The sequence below is a fragment of the Drosophila ficusphila genome, unplaced genomic scaffold, assembly GCF_018152265.1.
Source record: "Drosophila ficusphila isolate 14025-0441.05 unplaced genomic scaffold, ASM1815226v1 contig_791, whole genome shotgun sequence".
In the NCBI taxonomy this organism is placed as follows: domain Eukaryota; kingdom Metazoa; phylum Arthropoda; class Insecta; order Diptera; family Drosophilidae; genus Drosophila; species Drosophila ficusphila.
Window position 1 is genome coordinate 1,693,172 of NW_025064737.1, and position 25,138 is coordinate 1,718,309.

At 41.8% G+C, this 25,138-nt stretch overlaps 7 protein-coding genes across 9 annotated transcripts; 3 read left to right on the forward strand and 4 right to left on the reverse strand.

The window, feature by feature from the left end:
* Window positions 1-5,353: 5,353 nt before the first annotated feature.
* LOC108091772 (kunitz-type serine protease inhibitor homolog dendrotoxin I) lies at window positions 5,354-5,775 on the forward strand. Its single transcript, XM_017191119.2, has 2 exons — window positions 5,354-5,446; window positions 5,505-5,775. Exons 1-2 carry the CDS (start codon window positions 5,365-5,367, stop codon window positions 5,702-5,704), a joined length of 282 nt encoding a protein of 93 aa, XP_017046608.1. The 5' UTR covers window positions 5,354-5,364; the 3' UTR covers window positions 5,705-5,775.
* Window positions 5,776-5,937: 162 nt separating this feature from the next.
* On the reverse strand, window positions 5,938-11,683 carry LOC108091814 (E3 ubiquitin-protein ligase RNF13). Its single transcript, XM_017191184.2, has 9 exons — window positions 11,351-11,683; window positions 9,328-9,605; window positions 9,037-9,209; window positions 8,886-8,980; window positions 8,551-8,744; window positions 8,291-8,486; window positions 7,808-8,164; window positions 7,598-7,745; window positions 5,938-7,246 (listed from the first exon to the last, which is right to left on the reverse strand). The coding sequence occupies exons 2-9, from the start codon at window positions 9,436-9,438 to the stop codon at window positions 6,904-6,906; spliced, it is 1,617 nt and encodes a 538-aa protein (XP_017046673.1). The 5' UTR covers window positions 9,439-9,605; window positions 11,351-11,683; the 3' UTR covers window positions 5,938-6,903.
* Window positions 11,684-12,044: 361 nt separating this feature from the next.
* LOC108091819 (general transcription factor IIF subunit 1) lies at window positions 12,045-14,148 on the reverse strand. The gene is made up of 4 exons (XM_017191196.2): window positions 14,013-14,148; window positions 13,024-13,943; window positions 12,392-12,964; window positions 12,045-12,328 (listed from the first exon to the last, which is right to left on the reverse strand). The coding sequence occupies exons 1-4, from the start codon at window positions 14,034-14,036 to the stop codon at window positions 12,127-12,129; spliced, it is 1,719 nt and encodes a 572-aa protein (XP_017046685.1). The 5' UTR covers window positions 14,037-14,148; the 3' UTR covers window positions 12,045-12,126.
* Window positions 14,149-14,370: 222 nt separating this feature from the next.
* Window positions 14,371-16,200, forward strand: LOC108091790. Its single transcript, XM_017191149.1, has 2 exons — window positions 14,371-14,579; window positions 14,640-16,200. Exons 1-2 carry the CDS (start codon window positions 14,445-14,447, stop codon window positions 16,131-16,133), a joined length of 1,629 nt encoding a protein of 542 aa, XP_017046638.1. The 5' UTR covers window positions 14,371-14,444; the 3' UTR covers window positions 16,134-16,200.
* Window positions 16,201-16,305: 105 nt separating this feature from the next.
* LOC108091791 lies at window positions 16,306-18,698 on the reverse strand. Its single transcript, XM_017191150.2, has 3 exons — window positions 18,417-18,698; window positions 17,575-17,969; window positions 16,306-17,225 (listed from the first exon to the last, which is right to left on the reverse strand). The coding sequence occupies exons 1-3, from the start codon at window positions 18,675-18,677 to the stop codon at window positions 16,361-16,363; spliced, it is 1,521 nt and encodes a 506-aa protein (XP_017046639.1). The 5' UTR covers window positions 18,678-18,698; the 3' UTR covers window positions 16,306-16,360.
* Window positions 18,699-19,253: 555 nt separating this feature from the next.
* Window positions 19,254-22,540, forward strand: LOC108091787 (carnitine O-acetyltransferase). Of its 3 annotated transcripts, none has more exons than XM_017191146.1 (5): window positions 19,254-19,325; window positions 20,343-20,421; window positions 20,477-21,543; window positions 21,600-21,848; window positions 21,911-22,540. In XM_017191146.1, the coding sequence occupies exons 2-5, from the start codon at window positions 20,383-20,385 to the stop codon at window positions 22,479-22,481; spliced, it is 1,926 nt and encodes a 641-aa protein (XP_017046635.1). In that variant the 5' UTR covers window positions 19,254-19,325; window positions 20,343-20,382; the 3' UTR covers window positions 22,482-22,540. The 3 variants fall into 3 exon arrangements, with proteins under 3 accessions (XP_017046635.1, XP_017046636.1, XP_017046634.1); XM_017191147.2 differs by lacking the exon at window positions 19,254-19,325 and adding an exon at window positions 19,336-19,449; XM_017191145.2 differs by lacking the exon at window positions 19,254-19,325 and adding an exon at window positions 20,048-20,264.
* Window positions 22,541-22,957: 417 nt separating this feature from the next.
* On the reverse strand, window positions 22,958-24,916 carry LOC108091789. Its single transcript, XM_017191148.2, is given in 2 exon segments — window positions 22,958-24,622; window positions 24,625-24,916. Coding segments are annotated over 2 exon segments (1,878 nt in total). The 5' UTR covers window positions 24,863-24,916; the 3' UTR covers window positions 22,958-22,982.
* Window positions 24,917-25,138: the final 222 nt, after the last annotated feature.

Here is a 25,138-nt window from a genome sequence, read left to right on the forward strand (position 1 = left end):
GCAACTATTGGGAAAGGAATTAATTTTATTAGCGTGGAGGAGGAAAGAAAAACTCGCACTTGCAGTCAAAACAAAAATCTAAATTACGGTCAGTTCAGATTTGTATTTCTCAAGCTAAAGCCTTAGTAGAAACGGCTGAGAATGCATACAAAATATCGAAAATAAGCAATTAATTTTTTTTAAATCGTTCGGACTTTATGTGCTGTTGTAGGATGTATAGAAAATAAACATAAAAACCTTCACAATTTGTTTGGTACCTTACCTTACAAATTTGCAATTGATCAATATACGACTTTATTAGGATTGGCAAACTATTTTTGCCATGAAAAAATTTGAAAATGAAAGGGATATTTGAGTTACACTGTATGTTAGTACATTTTTTTTATCTGGCCGCTTTAAAGATTTTAGCTTTAGTAAAAAGGATATACAAGTTGTGCCTTGTCGAAGCAAGTTTCCTTAACTGCTTTAAGTTAATTACATTGAAAAAAATAGTTACGAGAAAATTAAATAGTTTAAAATCATAAAATATGTGCTCTCCCTAGTACAAAAGAATTATTTGTCAACCAGACAGCTGTAGACGTTTCCAATGTCAAGAACCATTCTGCGAATATAATTAGTTAACTATGATTAAATCAAGAAACAATTTAATAAAAATCAGACGTTTATAATATAGCTGTCATAGCAAAGTTTGAACAATCTAAGTAAAATAAATAGAATGAAATTATAACATTATTGTTTTTTACCATACAAGCATGATTTTTAGAGTTTAGAGTTTTCTCAAGACTCATGAACTTCAAATTAAATTTCATGAAAATCGGACCACTACATCTATAGTGTTTTAAATAAATTGTATGAGTAATAATTATCCTAAATGCGATTTTTATTTCTGTGAGATCTCAACATCATACTTTTATTTTTTTTCAATCGATTTTAAAAATTATTGTATACAAAGTCAACTTTGTTCAGAATTTATTTTTAAACAAGTGTTTTTCGCTTGATTCAATATTGATTAAGAAAGATCAGTTCAACATTAATCTGGTAGCTTATTGTGGATTAAGAGTGGAAATTTTTCGAGAAAATATTTTTAAAAACAGTTTACAAAAGATGACACAGATGATGTTATATTGATAAGTTTTAAGAACAACCTGTATTGAGTAGTATTGTATGAAACCTTATGACACAACAAAAGTGGTCATTGTAAAGATGTTTTCTTAGGGGAAAAAATTAAGCATCTCAATTCCACTTATATAAGCCCATCACTCAAGAGATCAGTCATATCAAATAGATTCTCCAAGCGAATCAATCGAAAATGAAGTTCATTCTGGCTCTTGTTTGCCTCGTGCTTTATGTGTCTCTCACCTGTGCGCAGGAAAACTGCCAAGGACGTCCTAGTAGGTTTTCACTCGATAATTAAGCAAACTAACTTGAACAACTTTTCTCCCAATCAAGGACTTCGTCAGAATTGCGTCGATGCCAGGGATGAAGGACACTTTAGGGAGAGGTCATGCCGAAGGAACGCCAATGCAAACATGTGGCACTACGACAGGGGATCCAGGACATGCAAAAAGATGCCTTACCACGGATGTGGCGGAAACCGAAACCGATTCTGTTCCTTGGCGCACTGCAAAAGCATGTGTGCACGCGGTTAACAATATAAACCGATCTTGATCCTATTCCGAAATAACACAATGTTTTCAAGAATATTTTACCATTTAATAAATATTAAATTGCGATAAAATTTGATCGTTTTCTCACAATCTAAGTTTAGTTTTAGACTTTCTCATCTTCATTCGTTATTGTACTATGGATAATATTCCAAAGGTGCAAGGGGCTTAAGATCTTTACTTTACTACTACTTTTCTCTCGATGGGGTCAATCGCACCGGTTCTCGGTAAGCCAGGAATCGATACAATATGTATAATAATAGGGTTTATTAAAAAGTTCAAAAATAGATATCAAGTGATTAAATTGGAATTCACAATTTGGAAAAAATACAATACAATACAATTTTCTCTTGGGGCTACTTTTTTTGGCATTACAAGATTCAATATTTTAAGCCAGTTATACAGATATACATATATCGTAAAAAATATATTCTAGCTCGTAAATTATCAAAATGTCGACGTACATATGGACGGAAAGACATGACGAGATAGACGAGTCCTTTGATTCTCATGAAAGATAAGTACCATTCCCGAGAACTTATTGCTTGTCCTTTTCAGGAAATTCAGGAAACATACTACATTTAAAGCCCGGCTTAGCTAGTTTTTCCACTATTAGTAAAGACATTTACATATACGAAAATGTTAATTAGCGTGGATCAGATATACATATGTGCGTTGGTTTTTCCTCTGGCATTTATTTTTAACAATTACATTTTTTAAATCCTTGCAAAGCAGAGGGTATAATAATTTAGGCCAGAAGTTTGCAACGCAGTGAAGGAGATACCTCAGACCCCATAAATTATATATATTCTTGATCAGCATTACGATCAGAATCGAAATACGTCTGTACATCTGTCCGTCTGTCCTCTCTCTGTTTCTATGTAAACTAGTCTCTCAGTTTTAAAACTATGTATTTTGCTGAAACTTTCCCAAAAGTCGGAACGGGCTAAATTGGCCGACTATATCGGATAGCTTCCATTCGAGAGAAAGAATTAAAAAATTCTTACGCCGTTGTTTTTGATTAGATCGACTTCCTGATTACCTTCAGATGGCGTTTTCTAACTACAATTGAATTTCGGGTTAAATTTTATCAAATACGGATAACTCTATCATATAGCTGCAATAGGAAAGTTTGAAAAACATATATATACATATATACATAAATAATGGAAAAAAAATTATACCGTCGTTGTTTTTAATCCCTCGAGCATGATTTTCAAAATGTGGAGTTTTTGATAACCCTTGAATCAAGAAAAAATTTCATTAAAATCCAACAACGTTATCATATAGCTGCCATAGGAACGATCGAAAAATCTATATAGAAATAACGGAAATAAAATTATAATACCGTTGTTTTTAATCAGATTGTCATGATTTTTGGAATATAAAGTTTTCTAACGACTATTGAATTACGAATTAAAAAATCTCCACAAGAAATAAGTGATACATAAGTAGTACATACTGGTCTGTAAACCGAACAGATGCAGACCTTCTCAGCGTCAAGAAAAAATTGTTCTACAACTATAATTAATTAAATGTTATATTTTAATAGCTACAAATTGCTGACATTCAAGAATTTGGTTTCTTGTAGTTGTTTAATTTTATAAGTGCTGTGCACAGCTGAAAGTGATAAATTAAATTTCAAATTCCAGCTTCAATGCCTATTCGTACTGTGAGGTATCATCATCAGCTCGTACATTTCAGTTACTTCGTTAAATTGAATTAACGTAAATAAAACCCACTTTATTCAGAATTATTTTTAAACAAGTGTTTTTCGCTTGTTCCAATATTGACTAAGCTACAAGTTAATCCGATTGCTTATTGTAAATTAAAAGTGGAAAGTTTTGAAGAAAATTTTAAAATATCTTTAAATACATCTTTCACAGATGATATAATTATGCTCAATCTTAAGAAAAACTTGTTTAAAGTGGTATTGTATAATAGCTTATGATACAACAAAAGTGGTTATTGTTCGGATGTTTTCGATTTCTTACGGAACAAGACACATCATCTCAATTCCACCTATATAAGCCCATCACTCAAGAGATCACTCATATCCAACAGATTCTCCAAGCGAATCAATCGAAAATGAAGTTCATTCTGGCTCTTGTTTGCCTCGTGCTTTATGTGTCTCTCACCTGTGCGCAGGAAAACTGCCAAGGACGTCCTAGTAGGTTTTCACTCGATAATTAAGCAAACTAATTTGAACAACTTTTCTCCCAATGAAGGACTTCGTCAGAATTGCGTCGATGCCAGGGATGAAGGACACTTTAGGGAGAGGTCATGCCGAAGGAACGCCAATGCAAACATGTGGCACTACGACAGGGGATCCAGGACATGCAAAAAGATGCCTTACCACGGATGTGGCGGAAACCGAAACCGATTCTGTTCCTTGGCGCACTGCAAAAGCATGTGTGCACGCGGTTAACAATATAAACCGATCTTGATCCTATTCCGAAATAACACAATGTTTTCAAGAATATTTTACCATTTAATAAATATTAAATTGCGATAAAATTTGATCGTTTTCTCACAATCTAAGTTTAGTTTTAGACTTTCTCATCTTCATTCGTTATTGTACTATGGATAATATTCCAAAGGTGCAAGGGGCTTAAGATCTTTACTTTACTACTACTTTTCTCTCGATGGGGTCAATCGCACCGGTTCTCGGTAAGCCAGGAATCGATACAATATGTATAATAATAGGGTTTATTAAAAAGTTCAAAAATAGATATCAAGTGATTAAATCAGAATTCACAATTTGGAAAAAATACAATACTCTTCAGAATTTTCTCTTGGGGCTACTTTTTTTGGCATTATAAGATTCAATATTTTAAGCCAGTTATACAGATATACATATATATCGTAAAAAATATATTCTAGCTCGTAAATTATCAAAATGTCGAGGTACATATGGACGGAAAGACATGTCGCGATAGACAAGTCCTTTGATTCTCATGAAAGATAAGTATACCATTCCCGAGAACTTATTGCTTGTCCTTTCAAGAAATTCAGGAGTTCAGGAAACATACGTTTAGAACATGGACCGCATTTAAGAAAAAAGCTAATTTTACCACTATTAGTAACGACATTAACATATACGAGAATGTTAAATAGCTTGTACGTTGGTTTTTCCTTTGGCATTTATTTTTAACAAAAACGTTTTATACCCTTCCAGAGCAAAGGGTATTATAATTTCAGCCAGAAGAGGAGACACCTCAGACCCCATAAAGTACATGTATACATATATTCTTAATCAGCATCACGGTCAGAATCGACAGACGTCTGTACGACATATTATAAATAATAATAATAATAATATATAAGCTTCGGCTTGTATTTTTTTTAGTTCATTTAAAAACAAATGTTTGGTAAGAGTTATTTAAAAAACCATGAGTAATCGACTGCCAAGCTACTACCCAGTTAACTTACTTATAATTAATTAATTCATCTAATAAGTGTTTCATATAATAACAGCTGCAAGTCATAAATTTTAGAAGAAAATTCCAAGTCATACATTTCAGAAGAAAATTCCAGGTTATATGTCTATTTTGTGGTCATTGTGGTGAATAATTAGTGTTGAGATTTTTTTTATTCCTTACGGAACAAGATCAAGCTTCTCAATTCCACCTATATAAGCCCACCCACCACTCAAGAGATCAGTCATATCAAATAGATTCTCCAAACGAATCAATCGAAAATGAAGTTCATTCTGGCTCTTGTTTGCCTCGTGCTTTATGTGTCTCTCACCTGTGCGCGGGAAAGCTGCCAAGGACGTCCTAGTAGGTTTTCACTCGATAATTAAGCCAACTAACTTGAACAACTTTACTCCCAATCAAGGACTTCGTCAGAATTGCGTCGATGCCAGGGATGAAGGACACTTCAGGCAAAGGTCATGCCGGAGGAACGCCAATGCAAACATGTGGCACTACGACAGGCGATCCAGGACATGCAAAAAGATGCCTTTCCACGGATGTGGCGGAAACCGAAACCGGTTCTGTTCCTTGGCGCACTGCAGACGCAAGTGTGCACGCGGTTAAAAATTCAAGCCGACCTTGATCTGATCCTATGCCGAAATAACACAATATCTTCATGTATATTTTACCAAATAATAAATATTAAATTGCAATCAAATTTTATGTTTCCTTACAATCTTAGTTTAGTTTAAGAATTTCTCATCTTAATTCGTTTTGATCTTAAGGAAAACTTTCAAATGGTGATTCGCGGTTTTAGAGTTGTACTTACCAGATTTCCGAATAAAAAGATTGATTACTTTATGTCCTTTACGTTTATTTGTTGAATGTAAATTAAATTTAGGTTACACTGCCACAGCATTTTTAAATATATATATCTGCATCTATGCCCTAATTGATTTCGTTTTGTTGTGAACAGCTTTTATTGGTAGCATATAGTTTTTTTTTGGGAAAAATAATCACAAACTAGCGCTTAAGTTTTCTACTTTTAGTGGATTGTGGCAACAATTTTGACTCGTAATACAATTGATCATACTTAAACATTTTTTTTGTTCTCGAAAAGGGGGGATGAACATCTATTGCATCATTGGATTTCAGTTGCCTATTCTATGTATTAAACTTAAAATTAGTTAAATCGAGAATAATGTACAGTATACGGGCCAATGCCATATAATCATGTGTTTCAATTAATTTCATTTTGATGGAAAACAGTTTTTAAAAGTAACAAAATAAAATGACCATTTCTTGGATAAACATGACTATATTCGTGAATCATTTGAATAGCAGTGGCGAGTGCTGCTTAAGCTGACAAACAGAGTTAATGATTAATCAGAATTAGGATAACAATTAAATCTGGCATGTGGTGTATAGTTTTTTTTGTTTTCCATAAATCGTTTACATTTTTGGTTGGGACTTTGCAGGCGAGGCGGTAATTAGTATGCCAATCGGGTTAATTGTAAAATGTATATAAAATAAATCACAATTTGTATACGCATAGAAATGACGTGTGTGTGTGTGTTTCGTGTCTGTGTGGGTGCCTGTGGGTGGGTGTCCTGGAAGTAGGACAGCGCACAGTCTAACACAAGGTTCGGCTACGTATTTATTAATATTATAATAAACTTTTGTTAATTGTTTAAAACAAAGCAGCTGGCAGCCACAGCATTGATCGCGAACCCAAACGAAAAACTCGATCCCGGGCTACCGGTTCGAGGATCGACGTCCACCTACAACCTACAGGCTAAGGACTCTCGGCGGTCGAACTCGCCTCATATGAGAAACTGGCGATCGGAGGAGCTGTGCGGCAGGGCGGCCACGCCAATGGCGCCCTGCGTGGGCGTTTGGAGGAACGCCGAATCCTCATCAGCCGCCGAGTCCGCGGCAGGTGTGCTGATTGCTATAGGTTCGTAGATCGAGCGATGCGGTGGCATATCATCGTCGTCCTTGAAGGAGCCGCTTAAATTCGGATTGAGGATGTTGTTCGATGCGGGCGTGGCTACGGCGATTGTCCCCGTCGCCGGCAGACCCATGGCACTGGTACCGGACTCAACGTGCTCCAGATAAGGTGGCGCCGCCACACTAATCACAGTCGGTTGGCGGCGGAAGAACGAGCTATTGAATACGAAATGACCTCTTTAGTTATAAGATTAAATATGGGTATAATATTTATAAATTATAAAACTAACCAAAACCCTTATAGTTTTCTTGAGAACTTCAATAGAATTGAGGTTATTTATTATTTTTCTAAATAAATTCTGTTGTACCAATGATACCCCATACGAACGGACATCGGATATCTTTAAAACTATTAGGATATCGATTCTCTCTATACTCCAGTGCAGGATGTAAAGATGCTTTCAAAACTTTGCCACACACATACAAATTGGGGGCAGTTGACTATTTTTCCATATTGTTTTCCATTTCTTACCAATGAATTGATTTAAGACCCAAAATCGGACTTACCCAAAATTGATGCGCGACCAGAGCGAAGGACGACTACCAGTTAACTGTTCAGCTAGGTGGGCTGGCAGATTGGGAGCACGATCGAAGGGATTGATGCGTTCGTGTGCTCCAGAGGACGTGGCCGGACGCACAGCAGAGTCTAGCAGGACTGCAAAAGCCATTCGATTAGTTATAGTATCAACATACGACTTCATTGGCCTGCAAACGTACCGTTCTCATCGTCAGAGCTCTGGGATTCCTCGAACGGGTTTCGTCCGGCGTCTCCACGCCGGAAGGTTCCGTGCCGCGTGGTCCCAGCGACAGCAGTCGCCGCTACACTCGAGCTGCTCCCGGCAGCTGTTCCGGCGGCTGAGGAAGCGGCGCTCACCTGGACCGCCTGTCTGCCGTTTGACTGCTGTTGCTGCAGAAGTGGCGTCGTGTCGTCATCAGTATCGGTGACATTATCCAAAGAAGGCTGCCGCCTCCGACTTGCACGCGCTTCGCCCTTTGTAAAAACCTTGCGCTTACAAATGGGACAGACGCGACGGTTTTCGGTAAGCCAGGGATCGATACAGTGTGTGTGATAGGCTGAAAGAAATAATTGATTGATAATTACTTTTGTTCATTTTAAAGATAAATAAAAATTAATGTTCAATAAAAATTCAGTTTTCACCTAGTGCGAATAGTTGAACTGATTGAAACAAATTCACTTACGATGTGAGCAGGGCAGAACACGCAGCTTATCGTCCTCGATGAAGTCCTCCAGGCAGATCACGCAGGTGTCGTACTTGTTGTTCGCGTTGTTCTTGGTGTATCGCAGAACCGGCAACTTCTTTAGCATCCTCTTTGGCAGTCGATGGCGACGCTGGCGGCGTTGCTCGCGGATGCACTTGTAGATCATATAGACAACCTGTCCGGCAAACAAAGAAATTCAGTCAAAGCAAAAACAACCGATTAAACTTCATATCTCGCACCATGATTATGAAGCACAGGCCAATCAGTATGGAGAAGGGCAATATCAGCTGCGTGTTGATGTTGAAGGGCAGCTCATCGTTGATGATTAGCACCACCTCTGGAGTAATGTAAGTAGTGAGAGCCACACCCGCTGTGTGGCCCACAAAAACCGAGGGTATTCTAATTCCCGCCGGGTTGTCGGCGTACATTTGTTCTGCAAGTGGGGTGAAAATAAGAGTTATTCATTACCGTTAGTGCGCTGCAAACACATTTGCAATTTCTTACAAAACTTAAAAGGTAGCTCAACCAGTCTTTAGGAAAGTTTTGACTTAGTTACACTTGTGAGCTTGCTTACCCAAGTCGTCGCCCTCATTGTTGTAAACAATTACAGCAGAATAAGTTGCATTCTGGGCCACTCGTACCTTGCGCTCAAAGGTGCAGTTACCGCCGCTGCAAATGATCCGAATTAAGACAACGAATGCTACAAATGTTCCATATTTACTCACCGTGATACAAGTGCCACGAATTTGGCTGAGGGTGGGTAATTAAGGTGTGGTGGCCTGTCTAGAGTATCACAACCGAAGGAAGGGGGCTTGGCGGGGATCACATACACTTTGAGACCATTCGATGGCAGTTGGGGGCCGAATTGTGCTGGCTGATCATTGAACTCCTCAATCAACTGTGAAGAGACAACAAACCTGGTTAACTGATCTCATAAAAAGGAAACCACAGAATGATCGCATAAACCTAAAAACCAGACTCCTTTTTAAATTTCATTCATCATTCATCAAACATACCTGGCTCGTTGTCTTCCGATAAACCAGCACGTGACCCTCGACCAGTGCCACCTCGTGGCAAATCAGGCACAAGCCCAGCAGGGTGAGTATGTGACAACTCCTCTTGGACATTCTGCCAGTCAGAACACGACTTTTAGGGACGATCGGGTCTTCGCCTACACTGTTATTTCTCTAGTCCGCTTAGTCCACTGCTGCTGCGATTTTTCTTCACCATCCGCACAATTTGCATGTCTCATCTGTGTGTTCCTGCCAGCGATTCTGTGCGTTTGAAGCTCGGGCTATAAAAGAAGAACAAGACCAAACAATTATCAATCTGGTATACTTTCCTCTCAAGATGCATTTTACAAAAAAAAAAAAACATCAAAAATAATAGAGAAGTGTAGTGCCAAATACAATAAAAATATGTTTTCCAGAACATCTTTTTTAATGAAAAATTAAAAACTAAATCAAAAAACCTTCAAAAAAAAAATATATATTTTCGCAAATAGTTGTACGGGATACTTATTAAATATTAATTGCTATTTTAATCAAGTTTTTCCTATTATCCTGTCTGCCACTGTAATTGAGGACCCACCCAAGAGCTAGGCAAACAAACTGTTCAGTAGATAAGATAAGCAGCTTTGGATCGTTGTTTTTTTGTTTTACGACCAACTGGGGGTACTGTTAACGTTTCTTTATTCACGATGGACCTGTCAAACAGCTGTTTTGTTTGTTGACACAGCGACATTTCAGTTTAAGTTTGTTTAACAGAAAAATCAACGCATTGTACTGCACTTCTGTTATTGGTCTCAATTTGCCAATCAATTGGTTTTATCGCAATCTAATAGTGACCGAGATCTTAGGGGCAGCAACAGTAATCAAAACATATAGTTTTGCTTGCCGGCTTGAGCCAGATGATTCACAAGCCGCTTTGCTGATAAGACCCAAATGGCAAGCTATTTAATTAGTGTACGCCAGAACGCTAACGCATTCGCAGACGGTGCAGAAACAAATCTGGAAAGTTTTTCACGAAAATTATTAAGTCTGCTAATTTGCTTGGCACATACAGTTGGAAGTTGGTGTGCAAATGTGTCACAAAAGGTGTATTGAATTTGGGGTTTAACAAAGAAAGCGTCACAGGCATTAGCACATCGATAGACAAACCGAGCAGCGACTTTAATTAGAACGTGACTTTGTTATTATTGGATGGGTAAACAATAAACGAGAGGCCAACAGTTGCTGTTCGACTGCTAAATTCAATCTGGGAGGCGCGTGCGTTTAATAGAATTTTTCTTTTGGACTTGCTTAATAATTCTAGCTATGAGTGACTAGCCGCATTTTTAAGGGACACAGTAAAATAAAAAACAAGAATAATAATACACTCTTTTAAGAGGTTGTTCATTTTTTGTATATATTTTGTTAGGCTTAAGGCCAAAAATAAAATGGGTTATAAGTAAGACCTAGAGTGGCATTTCTCTTTATATAAATATAAGTTATAAAATAATATTAATAAACAGTTCTTGACAAATATGCATATGCATGTATATGATCAGTTAATCCTTGCACATTGTTGGAATGTTGACCAACAAGGAATGTAAAGCTAAACTGAAATCTGTAAAATTAGCGTTAATTCGCTTTGTTTGGAGGGCCGATATCAAATTTCACATTACACAGCACACGCAGCGCCCAACCGCCCACACTTACACACGCACACCTTGAACTTTACAAGGCACGAGTGTGGATTCAAGGTTTTTTTTGTGGAAGGGGACACATGTATTAATGCTTTCCAAGAAGGCGTACATTCGTGTTTTACAGGTGAAACCCCCCAAAGGATAAGCGAATAATGCGCCCAATTGGGGGCAGCAGCCACAAGTTAATGTACTTCAATTTCGTACATTCGCTTTTGTTATGCTTTTTTCAGGCGTATCTGCTGTGGCCTGTGCGTGAGTGTATGTGTGCATTCAATTAACACAACAACAAAGCAGCTGAGTGATTTCCTGCGCTTTTCTCCACTAATATTCACGTACACCCACTGGTCACTCACTTGATTATTGTTTTCTGGGGTCCCTGGCTTATTGTTTGGGCCGACTTCTGGCCAATTCCTATATCCAATGCGATTTTTTCAACACTCGCTCGCCTCTTCACTCGTCGCCATCGCAGTGGTATTGCGTTTTACTTTGTTTTGCTCCTGATAGGAAGTGCTGAAACTGGGATTTGCTTGATTCGTGATCGAGTTTCAACAGGGACTGCGCCGTAGCTGCGGTCAGAGCATGTCATTCGCGATAAGGAGCACTTTGGATTCACTTTTCTAATTATCGGATATTAGAATTTACATCCGCAGAGCAACCACACACATACAGAACTAGAGACGTTACAAAAGGCGATCTTTGTCCGATACTATCGATATACTTGGCAGTTGCCTCTATACAGCTATCGGTACTCTATCCTTTTCGCTCACCCCTATCGCACAAACGTAAACAAACTCTGTAATTCAAAATCGGTCTCAAGACTTTTGTTTGTTACCATTACCGTTACATTACATAAGTAATAATTAATGGTATAGAAGACTTTTTAGACAAGTAAAGATAGGCCATAATTTATTTAATTATTATTATACAATCTAAATATGTAATATATTTCCCCTTTTTTTTGCACTTCTAAATAAATTCTTTATTTATAATTATTACTTTCCTCACAATTATCTCGTTCAATTAGGACCGAGATTAATAAAACACGGATTTCATGAATTTGCGTTAATATATTAAGTGGAACAATAATGCATTTGGATTAAATAAAATCTTAAAATCACATGACTGCAGGCTATTTGATCCAGAGATACATTTTCCCCTGAATGGTGTGCTTGACAGGATTTATCTTCTTGAGGATTTTCGTCATGGTCTCGACCAGACGGTCGCTCGAGACGGGCGTCTTCTTGTTCTTGAACTTTGTGAGTAGCTCGGTTGCTGTAAGGGGTTTGCGTTTCAGGTAGCGACGAACTGCCTCCTCGGTGATGCCATAGTCCCTAAGGATAAAATAAGTACAAATTAATCTGGAAATCCAACTTGGCACCCATATCGGTACTCACTCGACTTTGCCGCCAGAAAAAGAGGTGGGCAGCGAGGTGCTGATCTCGCTTTTGGGCCTTTTCGCGGGCGTACTGGTGGGACTGTTGCTGGTGTCTGAACCAGTGAGATCGCTGGGCAGGCTATTCATCTTGCGCTTGCTGGCGTCCGTCGAGAGAGTGGGAGTGGCCGAGCGCGACTTATTGGCATTGCTGCTGCTGCTGGTCGAGGCCTTGCTGCTGGCAGCGATCTCCTTTTCCTTGTCCTTGGAGATGGCCTTCTTTTTGGGCGGCCCATTGCTGAGGTCGTCCTCGGAGTCCGTGCTGTCAGAACTAAAGTCTGTGGACGAGTCGCCGCTGCCATTGGACTTGCCCTTTTTGTCGTCTTTGGAGGGTTTCTTCTTCTTTTTGTCCTTGGAGCCCTCGTCTTTGCCCTTCTCCTTCTTTTTCTTCTCTCCGTCCGCGTCCTCCTTGTCCGACTCATCAGACTTCTTCTCGTCCTCCTCCTCTTCGTCTGAGGTGAGCAGCTTCCGCAGTGCGTCCTCCTCGGCGACACCTTTCATGTCCTTGTCCACCTTTGCCTCCGGATCTGGTTCGCTGATATGGGGAAAATATAGTAATTAAATGACAGTCAACATTGCTGTTGAGTTACATACTCTTCACTGGAGCTCGTGTCGTAGTCCATTTCCCTGCCCTCCTCGTCTCCATCGTCCGACTCCTCGAAGGCTTCGTCATCCACATCCCGCTTCTTCTTTTTCTTGTCTGCTCCCTTTTTGCCTTTGCCCTTGGCCTTGCCATCATCGCTGTCCTCCTGCTCCTTCTTCTTCTTATCCTCTTCGTCCTCCGAGTCGGACTCATCCTCGGAATCAATCCATTCGTCCATGTCAGTAATCTTGAGCTCTTTGGACTTTTTAGTGGCTGCCTTTATAAGTTTGGCCTCCTCCGGATCCTGTTCCTCCTCCTCGTCGCCGCGCAGACGCTTCCGCAACATAAGGGAGAAGTAGTTCATCACCTTTTTGCGACGACCGAATTCCTGTTCGGCCTCCTCCGCCGACAGCGATTTGTAGCGCTGAATAGGTTGGAAGTTGTACCACTCTGTCAGGGGATAAGCCTCGATGGCGCCATCAGGTGCATGAGTGAACACATAGAACGCAGCGTTCTCGCCCACGCCGCCCTCGCGAATGCCCTTGAACTTCTTCCCGGTCTTGCCGCCCACCTTCAGGATCCAAGGCTGAGCCTCTGGCCGGTACTTCCTGGCTATGATACCGAACTTTTTTCGGCGCGCCTCCTCGCGCTGATCACGATTGTACTCAGAGCCAGCACCGAACTTGGGCTGGTCCTCCTCAATTCCGCGGAACTCCTTCATATTGTTTTCTCGTTCCAGTTTCACATTTCGCCACTGGGCGAAATCCACGTTCAGCGTGGCGTTGAATCGCATCACATGGTGCTTCTTGGGCATCTTGGGCACCCGAATTTTAAACTCCTGCACGTTGGCGGAGGAGGAGGCGGATCCGGAGGCGACTGAAGCAGCAGCGGCGGCGGCTGCGGACGTGGAGCTCCCGCTAGCAGCGCTTGGCTGCGGTGAGATCAAGGGCAGTTCACAAATTAGCGTTTGTTGCACGAAGCGGTGGGATAATGGACTTACCGTCGACTTTGGCGCACTCGACATGGCAGTATGTTCCAGTACAATATTCAATACTAATCATATGTTATTAATTATTTGTAGTTTTGATGTATTTGCTATTCAAGTCGCGGGCAGAAGAGTTTGGAAATCTAGGGATGTGCCAGTCGCCGATAACACGTCTGCTGGTTGTATCGATTATGAAACATAAAATATTATTTAATGAAAAAGAACTTGACTTTTCCGTAGCTTTAAATTGTTAGTACTTTGCCTTATAGTTTTAAAAATCTAAACTGACACGATTTGTCACAATACTGTGACCAAAGTTATCGTCCCCACAGTCACTGTATAAGCAGTGACTCCTTGTCGGTTATCGCTCATCTCTAGATTTGAACATTGCGGCTCAGTAGTTTGTTTGGGTTTTATTGGCTACCGGAAAGTTAAATATACAGCAAAATGTCGCGGAATGTGACGCTTTCGGACGAGCAAAGTCGGCTAAATGCGCGACTGGAGGCACACATGGTTTACATATGTCCGGAGTGCGGGAAGGCGTTTCGTACTCAGGCGGAGTGGCGTCAGCATTTGAATACGGCAAGATTGGGTTTACCTTTTTAAGCTATTCGTTTTTTAACTTTTGTGATTTGTCCACAGAGACACGACTACTTAAAAAAGACCTACACCGACTTCAACTTTATCCAGATCGACGAGCGGTTCCATGAATGCCAGCTGTGCTTTAAGTGGGTGGAGAATGCCCACAAGACCATCGCATTGCTGCAATATCACTACTTCATGCACTTGGAGCACAGTGAAACCTACCGCTGCGTGCACTGTCGCATGGCCTACACGAGACGAAGGGCCCTGAATGTACACCTCCTGGAAACGCACATGCGGGAGATCGAAAAGTACGAGAACAAGTTGCGCCAGATGAAGCGGCAGCAGCAAAAGCCCACTACTGGGCCAACAAGTTCTCCAGGGAACCCACTTAAACCGGTTGCGAAGACACGAGGGCGTCCTAAGGGATCCGTAAGCAAAAAACGAAATGACCTGTTGCAAAAGGCGCTTATGGACATTGATCTGCACACAGAAGTGGATAAGTCCCCAACACAATTATGCGCAACAGCCGCAGTAGCTCCTGCAATCGCTGGCAGGATAAATGCAAGCGAACAGAATCTGGACCGGTGTCTTAATGCCTACGACGACATCGTGCGTAAGGAAGAGGAAAAGGCGCCCAAGTATGACGCCGAGCTGGATGCGCTTTGCCAGGAGTTTTTCGATGACGGCAGCATCGGTGACAAAGGAGGAGAGGACGAAGGGCAAAAGTTAGCAGAAGCGCAACCGCAGCAGGAAAATCAGGAGGTAGTCATTATCGAGATCGATGCACTTGGCAAGGAGGAGGTGGCCCAGTTGAAGAAGGAAATGAAATCGGATTCTGTGGGGCAAGCGGTCAAGCGTTGTCGTCTGTCCACAACGCCCACTCGAGATTCCGACTCGGAGGTGTCCAACAATGGTCTCACTAAGCTAATCTCATACTTGTGCCCCAAGTGCGGCAAGGAGATCGCCTCCATGGACGGCTGGCGGGCGCATGTGTTCATGAAGCACGACTTCGAGCACATAATAGAGAACAGTTTCAAGATCATGGAGCCCGGACGCAAGGCTATGTGCCTGCAGTGTCGCGAGGTGCAGCCGACGACTAAGCGGTCACAACTGCAGAAGCACTGCTTCAAGCATTTGCCTTTTCGTTCCTACCTTAAGTGCACCCTCTGCGACCGCACCAAGACCAGCACTTCCAAGATACTCAACCACATCCGCTACAACCACCAGGAAGAACTGCAACGGAAAAACAAGACGCAATTGCTCATTAAGCCGGAACCCAAATGGGCCAGTCCTAAAAATCCCGGGCAAACGAGCAAGCAGGGTGACGCGGACTCTGGCGACGAGGAAGAGAGCAAAGCGTGTGAGCACTGCAAAAAAATATTCGATAGCAAATGGCGTTATGATCGGCATATCGTCGCTTGCAAAAGAACGGCAGGGATTCGGCCAATTTCCCCAGTCGACGGGACCGTCGAAGCCATGCTAAACAATCTCCGTGAGGGTCACTTGCGAATGAACGCTATTTGGAAGGCGATGCAGCGCGAAAAGTATTAGTTTTATTCTAGTTTAAGTTCGTTAACTCAAAGAGCTGAAGTAATAAAAAGCATTCGCATAAACACTATACCAACGAGAAATGGAAACAGAAAACAAATCGCTTTGGGACAACGGACCACTATAGTTAAAAATAAATAAGGTAGTACCAAAGGCAATTGATAAAAAAAACTAGTTTTCGTTTAAAATTGTATATTTTCGAATTGTTAAGAGGATTTATAAGCCAGCTTTTAACTTACGACGATCCACTCGGGAGCGGGATAGAAAACCCGGTGATGACTGCGTCCAGGGCGACTTCTCGCGTGCCCCAAGAAACCCTGCCTCATGGTCCGACCTCTTAATCTACTACGTTGCAATTTATGACGTCTACTTCTCAGACTCCTTTGCATGGCAGAATCAAGATCAGGATCCGGGATTGCTTCCATGCGGTTATCGTCCACCTCATGGTTGCTGGTTATGATTACGATCTTGCGACGACCATTGTGTAACTTAGCTTCTTCCATCAACATCAGGAAGCGGGCAAACTTTTTCAGCAGTGCATCCTTTGGGGGTGGAGTTGGGATGGGTTCCAATAATCCATCCACTATAGCTGTGTCATTACCACCTGGTGTTGCTCCAGGTGCCTCATTTCCTGGTGAAAGAGCGGTGGTGTTGCCACCTGGCACTGGAGTTGCTCCCTCGGCTGCTGGAGTTACTGCTCCCTCGGCTGCTGGAGTTACTGCTCCCTCGGCTGCTGGAGTTACTGCTCCATCGGCTGCTGGTGTTACTGCTCCTCCATCTCTGCGTTGTATTCCAACCTTCTTCACAGTCCTTGCATTAACCGTGGCATTTGAGGAATTCTCAACTTTTGGTGCTATTTTTTCGTAAGTCTCGCTTGCGGAGCACAGATGCACGTGTTTGGGGTTCATTCCGGTCTTGCAGGACTTTCCGGCCTGTGGGCTGTTCTCGTACACGGTGGCACCCACGACTGGGGCGTTTCCAAAGTTGCATGTAAAGTGTGTCTGCAGCCAGTGGTTCTGGGTCTGCTGAAGAATAGCACAGCCCACGAGTTCAGCGTCCTCCAATACGATCTGCACGAAGTTGTACTTTGGGGACCTGAAGAAAACGAACAATGTTTATTAATAGAATCAAATTAGAAGTATCAAAACTTTTTTCTGTCACAAATTTAAGTAACATTTATTACATTCATTAAACTTTAACCAAAAACTATGTAGGCTTGTCGAGGTAAAATCTTCCAAAGAAGTTTAAACTTTAACTAGAAATCTTTCTTTGGAAATGGGCATAAATAAATGATGGACATCATTTAATAATCCTGGTTAAATTTACTTTTACTGGGACTTCTGAATCACTTTGGACAAAGGTACTTGATATCATAATCATGTCAATTTAAATAAGTATCCTTGGCAAACCACTAATTATTCTCATCATTCATTTAGATGCTCACCCTGCTTGAGGATGCTTGTACTTCATTATGTCCAACATGGAAATGCCTGTGCTCTCTCGCATCCACAACCCAGTTATATCCTTAAGACGGTCCTCCAGCTCTGGGATGTTTCCCTTGACGGCTCGATAGCCGACAATCTGGCCAGCGTTGGATGACGTTTTTGTGTTGCGACATTCATCGTTTTTCAGGAAGCAATTCTGCACATTAAACTCTGCCAAGTGGGAAAGTTCCGGATCCCACTTCAAAGTGCCCATCCGGGCAGCCGGACTCAATCCATTGTATCCGCCCTTGGCCACGCTGTCCCGCAACTCGTTAAAGCGATCCACCAAGAACTTTTGCAGCTTTTCGTTAATGTCTAGAACTTCAGCGTCCAAAGAGCATGTGTGGTGAAGTTCCTTAAAAAACAAGAAAAAGAAGATGGTAAACGCTTGAAGTAAATATTATAATCTGCCAAACTACATTAATTATTCATAAAATTTGTTAACGGAGAATGATAGCTATTTCGGCTTAGTGACCATTTCAATATTTCTATTTATGTTTATATTATTCTTAATTTAGCTATAATATACATATATGTATGTATAATTTAGCTACAATAGGTCCGAATAATTTCAGAAAAATTAAACCTAGGAATCAAGTTAATAATAAATATTCGTATTTTATAAAATGTAAAAATTATTATTTAATTTTATATATCAGTGTAACTGGCGTTGCTAATTCTATTTATAATTTTACGGCTAAACAGTCTTTATCAAAGTCCTAACGTAAAAGTAAGATTATTTTTAGGCTGAACTAATTAAATTGTAAGGACAAATGAACACACATAAGAACAATTTGCTTACGAGTGACTGGTTGCATGCCACATGTATTAATCCTTCCTTGCACAACGAGGGATCGCAGTAGTCCTGACCTTTTGTTGTGCCATTCTCTTTGTTTTCCACTTTATTTTCAGTAACTGCCAGAGTTGGGTTATTTGGTTCTGTTGCATTTGGAGTTGGAGATGGAGTTTGAGCTGCTTGGCCCTCCTGAGATGACGTTATGTGAATGGAAAAACTGGCTAATAGGAGACAGCCAATAGCCCACTTGTTCCTTGTGGAGATCATTACGCATTAAACTTTGTTTTGCTAAGTATATATTAAAGCCCTATGTCCATGAAATAATAATTTTCAGAGCTCAAAGCAGAGCAAATCCAACACTGGACAAAAAACTTCGAGATTAATTGTGAAATTAAAGGAAAAACCTTTTGGTAATTTTGTATTGATAGCATTTAGAATTATTTTAATTTCTGATTTGGGTCAATATGCTTTAAAATTTTCATTTTGTTTCTCTTCAAATTGGCTGTTTCTGTTGTGTCTCCCTCAGGTTATTATTTTAAAGTGTTGAATTATATTTTCTTAAATATGAATTTGAGTATATGTAAAATATTTTACTAGTACATAATTGTATTTTGAAATCGAGGATAAATTTTTTATGTAAAAGATAAATGCTTTAAAAAGCAAGTAATTAAACTTGTACTTGGTTAATACAATTTTTATTATATTGGGAAATGTGGAAAACCGTATCTCAAAAAGGCTCTCAGGACTCATAGTTTTTAAAGAATCGCGAAGTTTTAACTTTTGCAACCAACACTTAAACGTTTGAGTTGCAACTGAAAAAGCTTTTGCATTTTCGAGAGAAAAACAGCTGATAAAAGCTTTTATTTGTCATTTCCATTGCTTCTTCGAAAATGTGATAACATATTTTGTTTAATTGTACGTTTAATTAAATATTACTGGGTCAGCAATCGTGCTTGTCGCATTAAAATTTGTAAACTTAAATATGAAAACAGTGTTGGTGCCATTGTGTGAAAGCATTTTGTTTTTAATAAAGTTTTGAGTGAGTTGCCCTCTTTGTAGGGCATTCTTCTTTTCCACTGGACATCTTGGTTTTCCTGCGCAAATAACTTAGCGGATAGGACAGCCTCTCGCGTTTCCTGGATGCTCATTTCAAAAATATCATAAATTCCAGGAGTTACAAGTTTTACTTTTCAAAGGGCAGTTCTCCTGATTATGTACCATATGATCCCTGATCAAAGGGCCACATATCTGCCAATTTAAGGCATTATGCTTCTTCTCCAATTAAGTCAGAATGCGTTCCTTAACTCTTCTCATTTTAGCTTTTAAAAACCTAAACAAAACGTGAAAATAATACGTCAGAGTCCGACCTATTTTACAATCGTGATCTGTGTTGGTGCAGGTCCATTTCGGTCGAGTGTTTTCTCATCAATACAAAAGAGTGACCTTTGAAACAATTGTTATCAATTATCAAAGAACACAATATATGTATGTACTATATATGCACTACATTTTTGATTCTGTGGTTCTACTACTTCTTTGTTATAATTCCACAAACGGAGTCTTGCGTGACACTCCGGATCAACATATTAAAGTTGTTTACATTTGAATATCAGTTTAATGTTGGCAGCACAACGAAAATGTATCTCGAACAGTCGCATTGTGTGAGAGTAAAAGCAAACCGGTCGCTGATAGCAAATTGGGCTACAGGCATTCTGCCTACGTGGAATCACTCTTTCGATTGCAGTTGATCGTCGACTGCTGTTTAGCTAGCACTTGCCGCCACAGGCTTTGCTAATCTTGAGCCGTTTCTATCGCTTTTTATAGCGTTTCTTAGATTATGTACAAATATCAAAGGTGAATTTAGTACCAAGCGAGGAACCACTGCGGAGGGGCCAAACATTAACCTATGCCTCTACTTTCTCCGATTTGCAGCGATTCGCTTGAGAGACCCCTCGAAAAACGCGACGCCGAGATGAAGTTCAGTAGAAATGGAAAGTTGTTATGGAACATGGTAAGCACCCGCTGTAAATCTTGCGTTCATATCCTAAATCTGAAGTGATTTTCAGGCGAAGAGCTCCCTAGCGCAGCCGTCACAAAATGCGGTGGCCAAAAAGGTGCTACCCGCTAGCTGCAGCACAACAACAAGGGATAATTCGACCTCCAGTCAGCCGAACCTGTTGTCCTACCATGTTTTGCCGCTGGAGGAAACCCTCAACCGCTTCATGACAACCGTTGAACCCTTGCTGACTCCGGAGGAGTTGGAGCAGCAGAAGGTGATTACTGCCGAGTTCTCGAAGAAGCAAGGCCGGGAGTTACAGAAGCTTCTGGAGGAGACCGGCAGCAAGGAGAAGAACTGGCTGGCCCACCGCTGGCTAAAGGTTGCCTACCTGCAGTACCGGTCCCCTGTCACTGTGTTCGTCAGTCCAGGAATGACCTTCCCCAGGCAAAACTTTAAAAACTCACGCGATTTTTTGGACTACACCTCCAAAGTAATCTTTGGGTTGGGTGAGTTCAATGACATGGTGCAGGCCCAGAAGATTCCGATTGTGAAAATGGGAAAGAACGAGTTGGACAACAGCCAGTTTGGCAAGGTATTCGGCACATGTCGGATTCCAAAAAGGGGAACCGACGAGATAGTCTATAACCCAAGATCCGATTTTGTGGTGGTGATCTACAAGAACCACTTTTACCAGCTGAAAATATACGACAAGGAGGGAAAACTTATTGCTGCTCCACGTCTAGCAGCTCAACTCGAGGATATCACGTCGAAGGAAACAAAAGTCGGAGTTCCTTTTGGTATTTTGACCACCGACTCGAGGGACAACTGGGCCGAAGCCTATGAAATCCTGTCTGGTGTTCCTGGTAACAAAGAGGCCCTTAAAACCATTCAGAGTGCTCTCTTTACTGTTTCCCTCGACGAGTGCACCGCTTTCCCGGAAGGTGAAGATGCTGACGAACTCATTCGCTCGTTGATCCACGGCAGTGGCAGCAAAGTCAACAGTGGCAACCGCTGGATGGATAAGACTATTCAATTGGTGGTGAACCCGAATGGAAACGTCGGATTTACCTACGAGCACTCGCCTGCTGAGGGACAGCCCATCGCCATGATGATGGACTATGTGGTGCAGAAGATGTAAGTGGAATGATTCAGATACTTTTATCTCTTTAAGCTTATGAACTTGCTTTCAGGAAAGAGGATCCCAACTACGGACAATCTGGATCGGATAACGTTGCTTCTGCACAGAAACTGCAGCTTTCTTCGCCCAACAAAGGCTTAGAGCAATCGTTGGCCACCGCACAAAGCAACGTGGATAAACTGGCCGAGGAGCTGCAAGTCAAGGTTCTCAAATTCAAAGGATTTGGAAAGGACTTTATTAAAAAACAGCGACTGGGTCCGGATAGTTTTATTCAGATTGCCTTGCAGCTAGCCTTCTACAAGTAACTAGCTCCTTAGACTGTTTGATGTTTTCAAAACTAACCATGTTCCTTAATACTTGCAGAATGCACTCTGAGCCACCTGCGCAGTATGAGTCGGCACACTTGCGAATTTTCGATGGCGGGCGAACTGAAACTATTCGGTCGTGCTCGAATGAATCCCTGGCCTTCTCTCGCGCCATGCAGGACTCGAAAGCCACTGATCAGGAGCGTGCTGACAAGCTTCGTCAGGCAGTAACCTCCCATCAGACGTACACCAAGTTAGCTCTTCAGGGCAAAGGAGTCGATCGTCATCTGCTCGGACTAAAACTGATGGCTCTGGAGAACAGCCAGCCTGTTCCAGAGTTCTTTGCATCGCCAGGCTTTGTGAAGTCGAGCCACTTCCGCATGTCCACATCGCAGGTGGCCACCAAGTACGACGCCTTCATGGGATATGGCCCGGCCACAGATGATGGATATGCTTGCTGCTACAACCCACGGGAACATGATATTATTCTTGCCATATCTTCCTGGCGTTATAATCCGATCACCGATCACTTAAAGTTCGCCAAGACCCTGGAACAGTCGTTCGCTGAAATGAGGAGTGTTCTAGAGAACTCTTCAACAAACCCGCCTGAGATTAAGAGCAAGTTGTAAAAATGTTACAAAACAATATACGTTTGCAGTGATTGATAATTTTGTTTCTAAAACTCTGATTGGTTATGTTTAATTTGTCTGAAATGGGTTGGTAAACTACGAAAAGCATTCTGACTGTAATCGTCTGTTTAAATGGAACCATCATATAAATAGTATAAACCTTTTTTTGAACTCGCTCGCAACATTTGTGCTGCAAACAAAACAGAGTTTATGACATCAGCATTGTTCATCTTGTGTAGTCTTCATAAAGCATAGCATTTATATTTGAAAGCAGTTTGGATTGTTATTGCAATTTGCAAGATCAGTTCAAGATACGTAAAAAAAAAACTTATGAATTGGCCTTTCAACAAAATTTTGATTAGATTCTACCCTGGCAGATCATGTTAACAAGAAACAATAGAAACGTCATTATTACAAAAAATATTAAGTTTTAATACATTGCTTTGACCCCTGGGCTCAATTATAAAACTTCGCGGTTATAAAATTGTGGTCCGGTTACATTTATTGTTTACAGTTCTTATTCAGATACGAGACAAATCGTGCAAAGTTCGTTTTTACTGTCATAATTGTGGCTCTTCGCTCCTTAAGGTCACGTCGTTGCTGGCGCAGCTTAGACTTGAACAGCTCCTCAAGGGCTTGGACGCGATCGCACATCTCGAGCTCAGCAATAATCTGCGGCCAGTCCTCCACGGCGAAGATGTCCATTAGCGCATCAAGTCCTTCAGACAGGGCCCACAGATCTTCCTCTTGGGCGCACGAAGACAACAGGAACATTACTGTAACTTTAACCAGTGGCTCTGAGAGCAGGGAGCCCAGAGTGCCCAGCATGCGGTTCCAGTTGACCCGGATATTTAGGTCTGTGCACTTGCTAGCGCCCTCGATAATCATGTTAAGGTCATTCTCTGTCATTTGACCAAAGAGATCCTTTCGCGATTTCAGCAAACTCAGCGAGGAGCGCATCAGCGAAGTGATGGCTTCCAATACGGAGGCGTCTTCAACTCCCTTGAAGGCCTGCTGGCCCAAGTTCATCCACATACTGTAGATGTTGCTGTAGCCCCCCAAATCTTCGGCAGACAGTTCGTTGCATAGGTTCTGTAGACAAATCAAGTAGGACACCCGCATTTTCAGCACTTTTTCCGTAATATTCTCTTGGTGCGCCAGAAGTTTCTCCAATGCAGGATCCAAGGGTTGAGCTTTCTGCCACAGCTTCTCGACCACTTTGTTTTGTTTGATTGTTTCCAAGAAATTGGCGGGCAATCCATCTGCTCCACTGTCCGCTGCATCGTCATCCATGTCGTAGTCGGCCACGCTCTCACTATCCGAATTTTCGCTATCTGTGTCCCAGTTGCTTTGGTCGTCGCTGGAGCCCAGGTTCGTGATGATCTCCGCCACCAGTCGCTGGGCGTCTAGCAGATGCTCCAAGTTCTTAAGCGCTACATCTGCGTCACACTGATTCGGCTTGGACTGAATGGCGCTCTGCGATTCTGTCACCTCCTCCGTGTCCATGGAGATTTCCAAAGCCGGAGCCTCGTTTTTTGACTTGGCATTCTGAATCTCGCTCTTGCAGTTTAATAGTTCGGCCTGTGGATCGATGGAGAGCAGTTTGTCGAGGCTGGTCAGGATCTCCCCGGTGTGGGCGGCCGAGCAGGCGGGCACGTTGCACAAGATTCCAGCGGCCAGTGCATTAAGGTATAATTGAGCGTGACTCTCTGCTTGAACCCCAAGAAGCTCCGGTAATACGTTACTGCTGGCCAGAACATTCCACGAGCTGGAGTTGTTCTCAGATACCACTAGCACAAGTTGGGCCACCGAAATGGCAACTTCTAGGCCGAATTTTCTATAGTCAAAGCCTAATAGCAGGCTGGGAAGCAAGTTTGCCTGGTTAAAGGCTTCTGTGGCTGTTGGAGAGCTTTCGCACAAGTTTCGCAGCAGATGAGTCGCCTGCAGGAAGGTGTCCGCATGCAGTTCGTTCTCGAAGCCATTCCTGGTCAGATCATAGTTTCGGATCAGCGTCAGCAAAGCGGTCAAAATGTCGTTTTCCACAAGGAAGTCGCACACTTCCGATCCGAACACCGATAAGTTACGAAAGGCACCTGCCGCCGCATTCCGGATAGAGCTCTCCCTGTCGCACAGCAGGGGGCCGCAATCCGGACCAGCTCGCTACCGCATATCTCGCGCACCTTCTCCTTTCGCAGCGCCAGCACAGCGAATGAGTGCAGACCGTTCAGTTTGTCCTCCACTTCCGGACGCTGCAGGTGAACGCAGATCGCCTCGATGGGGCCGTAGCCCTCCGCCCCCTCTAAGTCCAGCGCATCCTCAAGATCTGCCGACGTGTCCACGCCGGAGGGCGTCCTTGTTTTTATTTTTCGGACTTTTCCCATTGCAACAAGCCGCACGTGTTTACAAAGCCGAAGTGTTACCAAGTTGTGAAAGAATGTTAAGGCAGGCCGGAATGTGGGCACGTTCAACAAGAAAATGAATTGGTGACCGGTGATGAGTCACTGTTTTTTTTGGGAAAACGTTACCCTATGGACTTCCTTCTGATTTTATGGAAGCCATCAAGTTTTTTAAAAATGGTATATATTTATTTTCCACCGAAAATTGCACTTGAAAATATTTTTATAACTGTCCCTTTTTTGATACAATGGATCTTAAGG

Coding starts and splice junctions, on each gene's coding strand:
- LOC108091814 (XM_017191184.2), bottom strand. CDS start 9,438: ATGTCCAAGAGGAGTTGTCACATACTCACCCTGCTGGGCTTGTGCCTG. Junction 8,981..9,036: donor TTCGTGGCACTTGTATCACG/GTGAGTAAATAT, acceptor GATCATTTGCAG/CGGCGGTAACTGCACCTTTG. Junction 8,487..8,550: donor GCCTGTGCTTCATAATCATG/GTGCGAGATATG, acceptor TTTGCCGGACAG/GTTGTCTATATGATCTACAA.
- LOC108091772 (XM_017191119.2), top strand. CDS start 5,365: ATGAAGTTCATTCTGGCTCTTGTTTGCCTCGTGCTTTATGTGTCTCTC. Junction 5,447..5,504: donor AAGCTGCCAAGGACGTCCTA/GTAGGTTTTCAC, acceptor CTCCCAATCAAG/GACTTCGTCAGAATTGCGTC.
- LOC108091790 (XM_017191149.1), top strand. CDS start 14,445: ATGTCGCGGAATGTGACGCTTTCGGACGAGCAAAGTCGGCTAAATGCG. Junction 14,580..14,639: donor GGCGTCAGCATTTGAATACG/GCAAGATTGGGT, acceptor ATTTGTCCACAG/AGACACGACTACTTAAAAAA.
- LOC108091791 (XM_017191150.2), bottom strand. CDS start 18,677: ATGATCTCCACAAGGAACAAGTGGGCTATTGGCTGTCTCCTATTAGCC. Junction 17,970..18,416: donor TGGCATGCAACCAGTCACTC/GTAAGCAAATTG, acceptor TTGTTTTTTAAG/GAACTTCACCACACATGCTC. Junction 17,226..17,574: donor TACAAGCATCCTCAAGCAGG/GTGAGCATCTAA, acceptor CGTTTTCTTCAG/GTCCCCAAAGTACAACTTCG.
- LOC108091787 (XM_017191145.2), top strand. Junction 20,422..20,476: donor GAAAGTTGTTATGGAACATG/GTAAGCACCCGC, acceptor AGTGATTTTCAG/GCGAAGAGCTCCCTAGCGCA. Junction 21,544..21,599: donor GACTATGTGGTGCAGAAGAT/GTAAGTGGAATG, acceptor ACTTGCTTTCAG/GAAAGAGGATCCCAACTACG.
- LOC108091819 (XM_017191196.2), bottom strand. CDS start 14,036: ATGTCGAGTGCGCCAAAGTCGACG. Junction 12,965..13,023: donor GACACGAGCTCCAGTGAAGA/GTATGTAACTCA, acceptor TCCCCATATCAG/CGAACCAGATCCGGAGGCAA. Junction 12,329..12,391: donor TTTTCTGGCGGCAAAGTCGA/GTGAGTACCGAT, acceptor TTTTATCCTTAG/GGACTATGGCATCACCGAGG.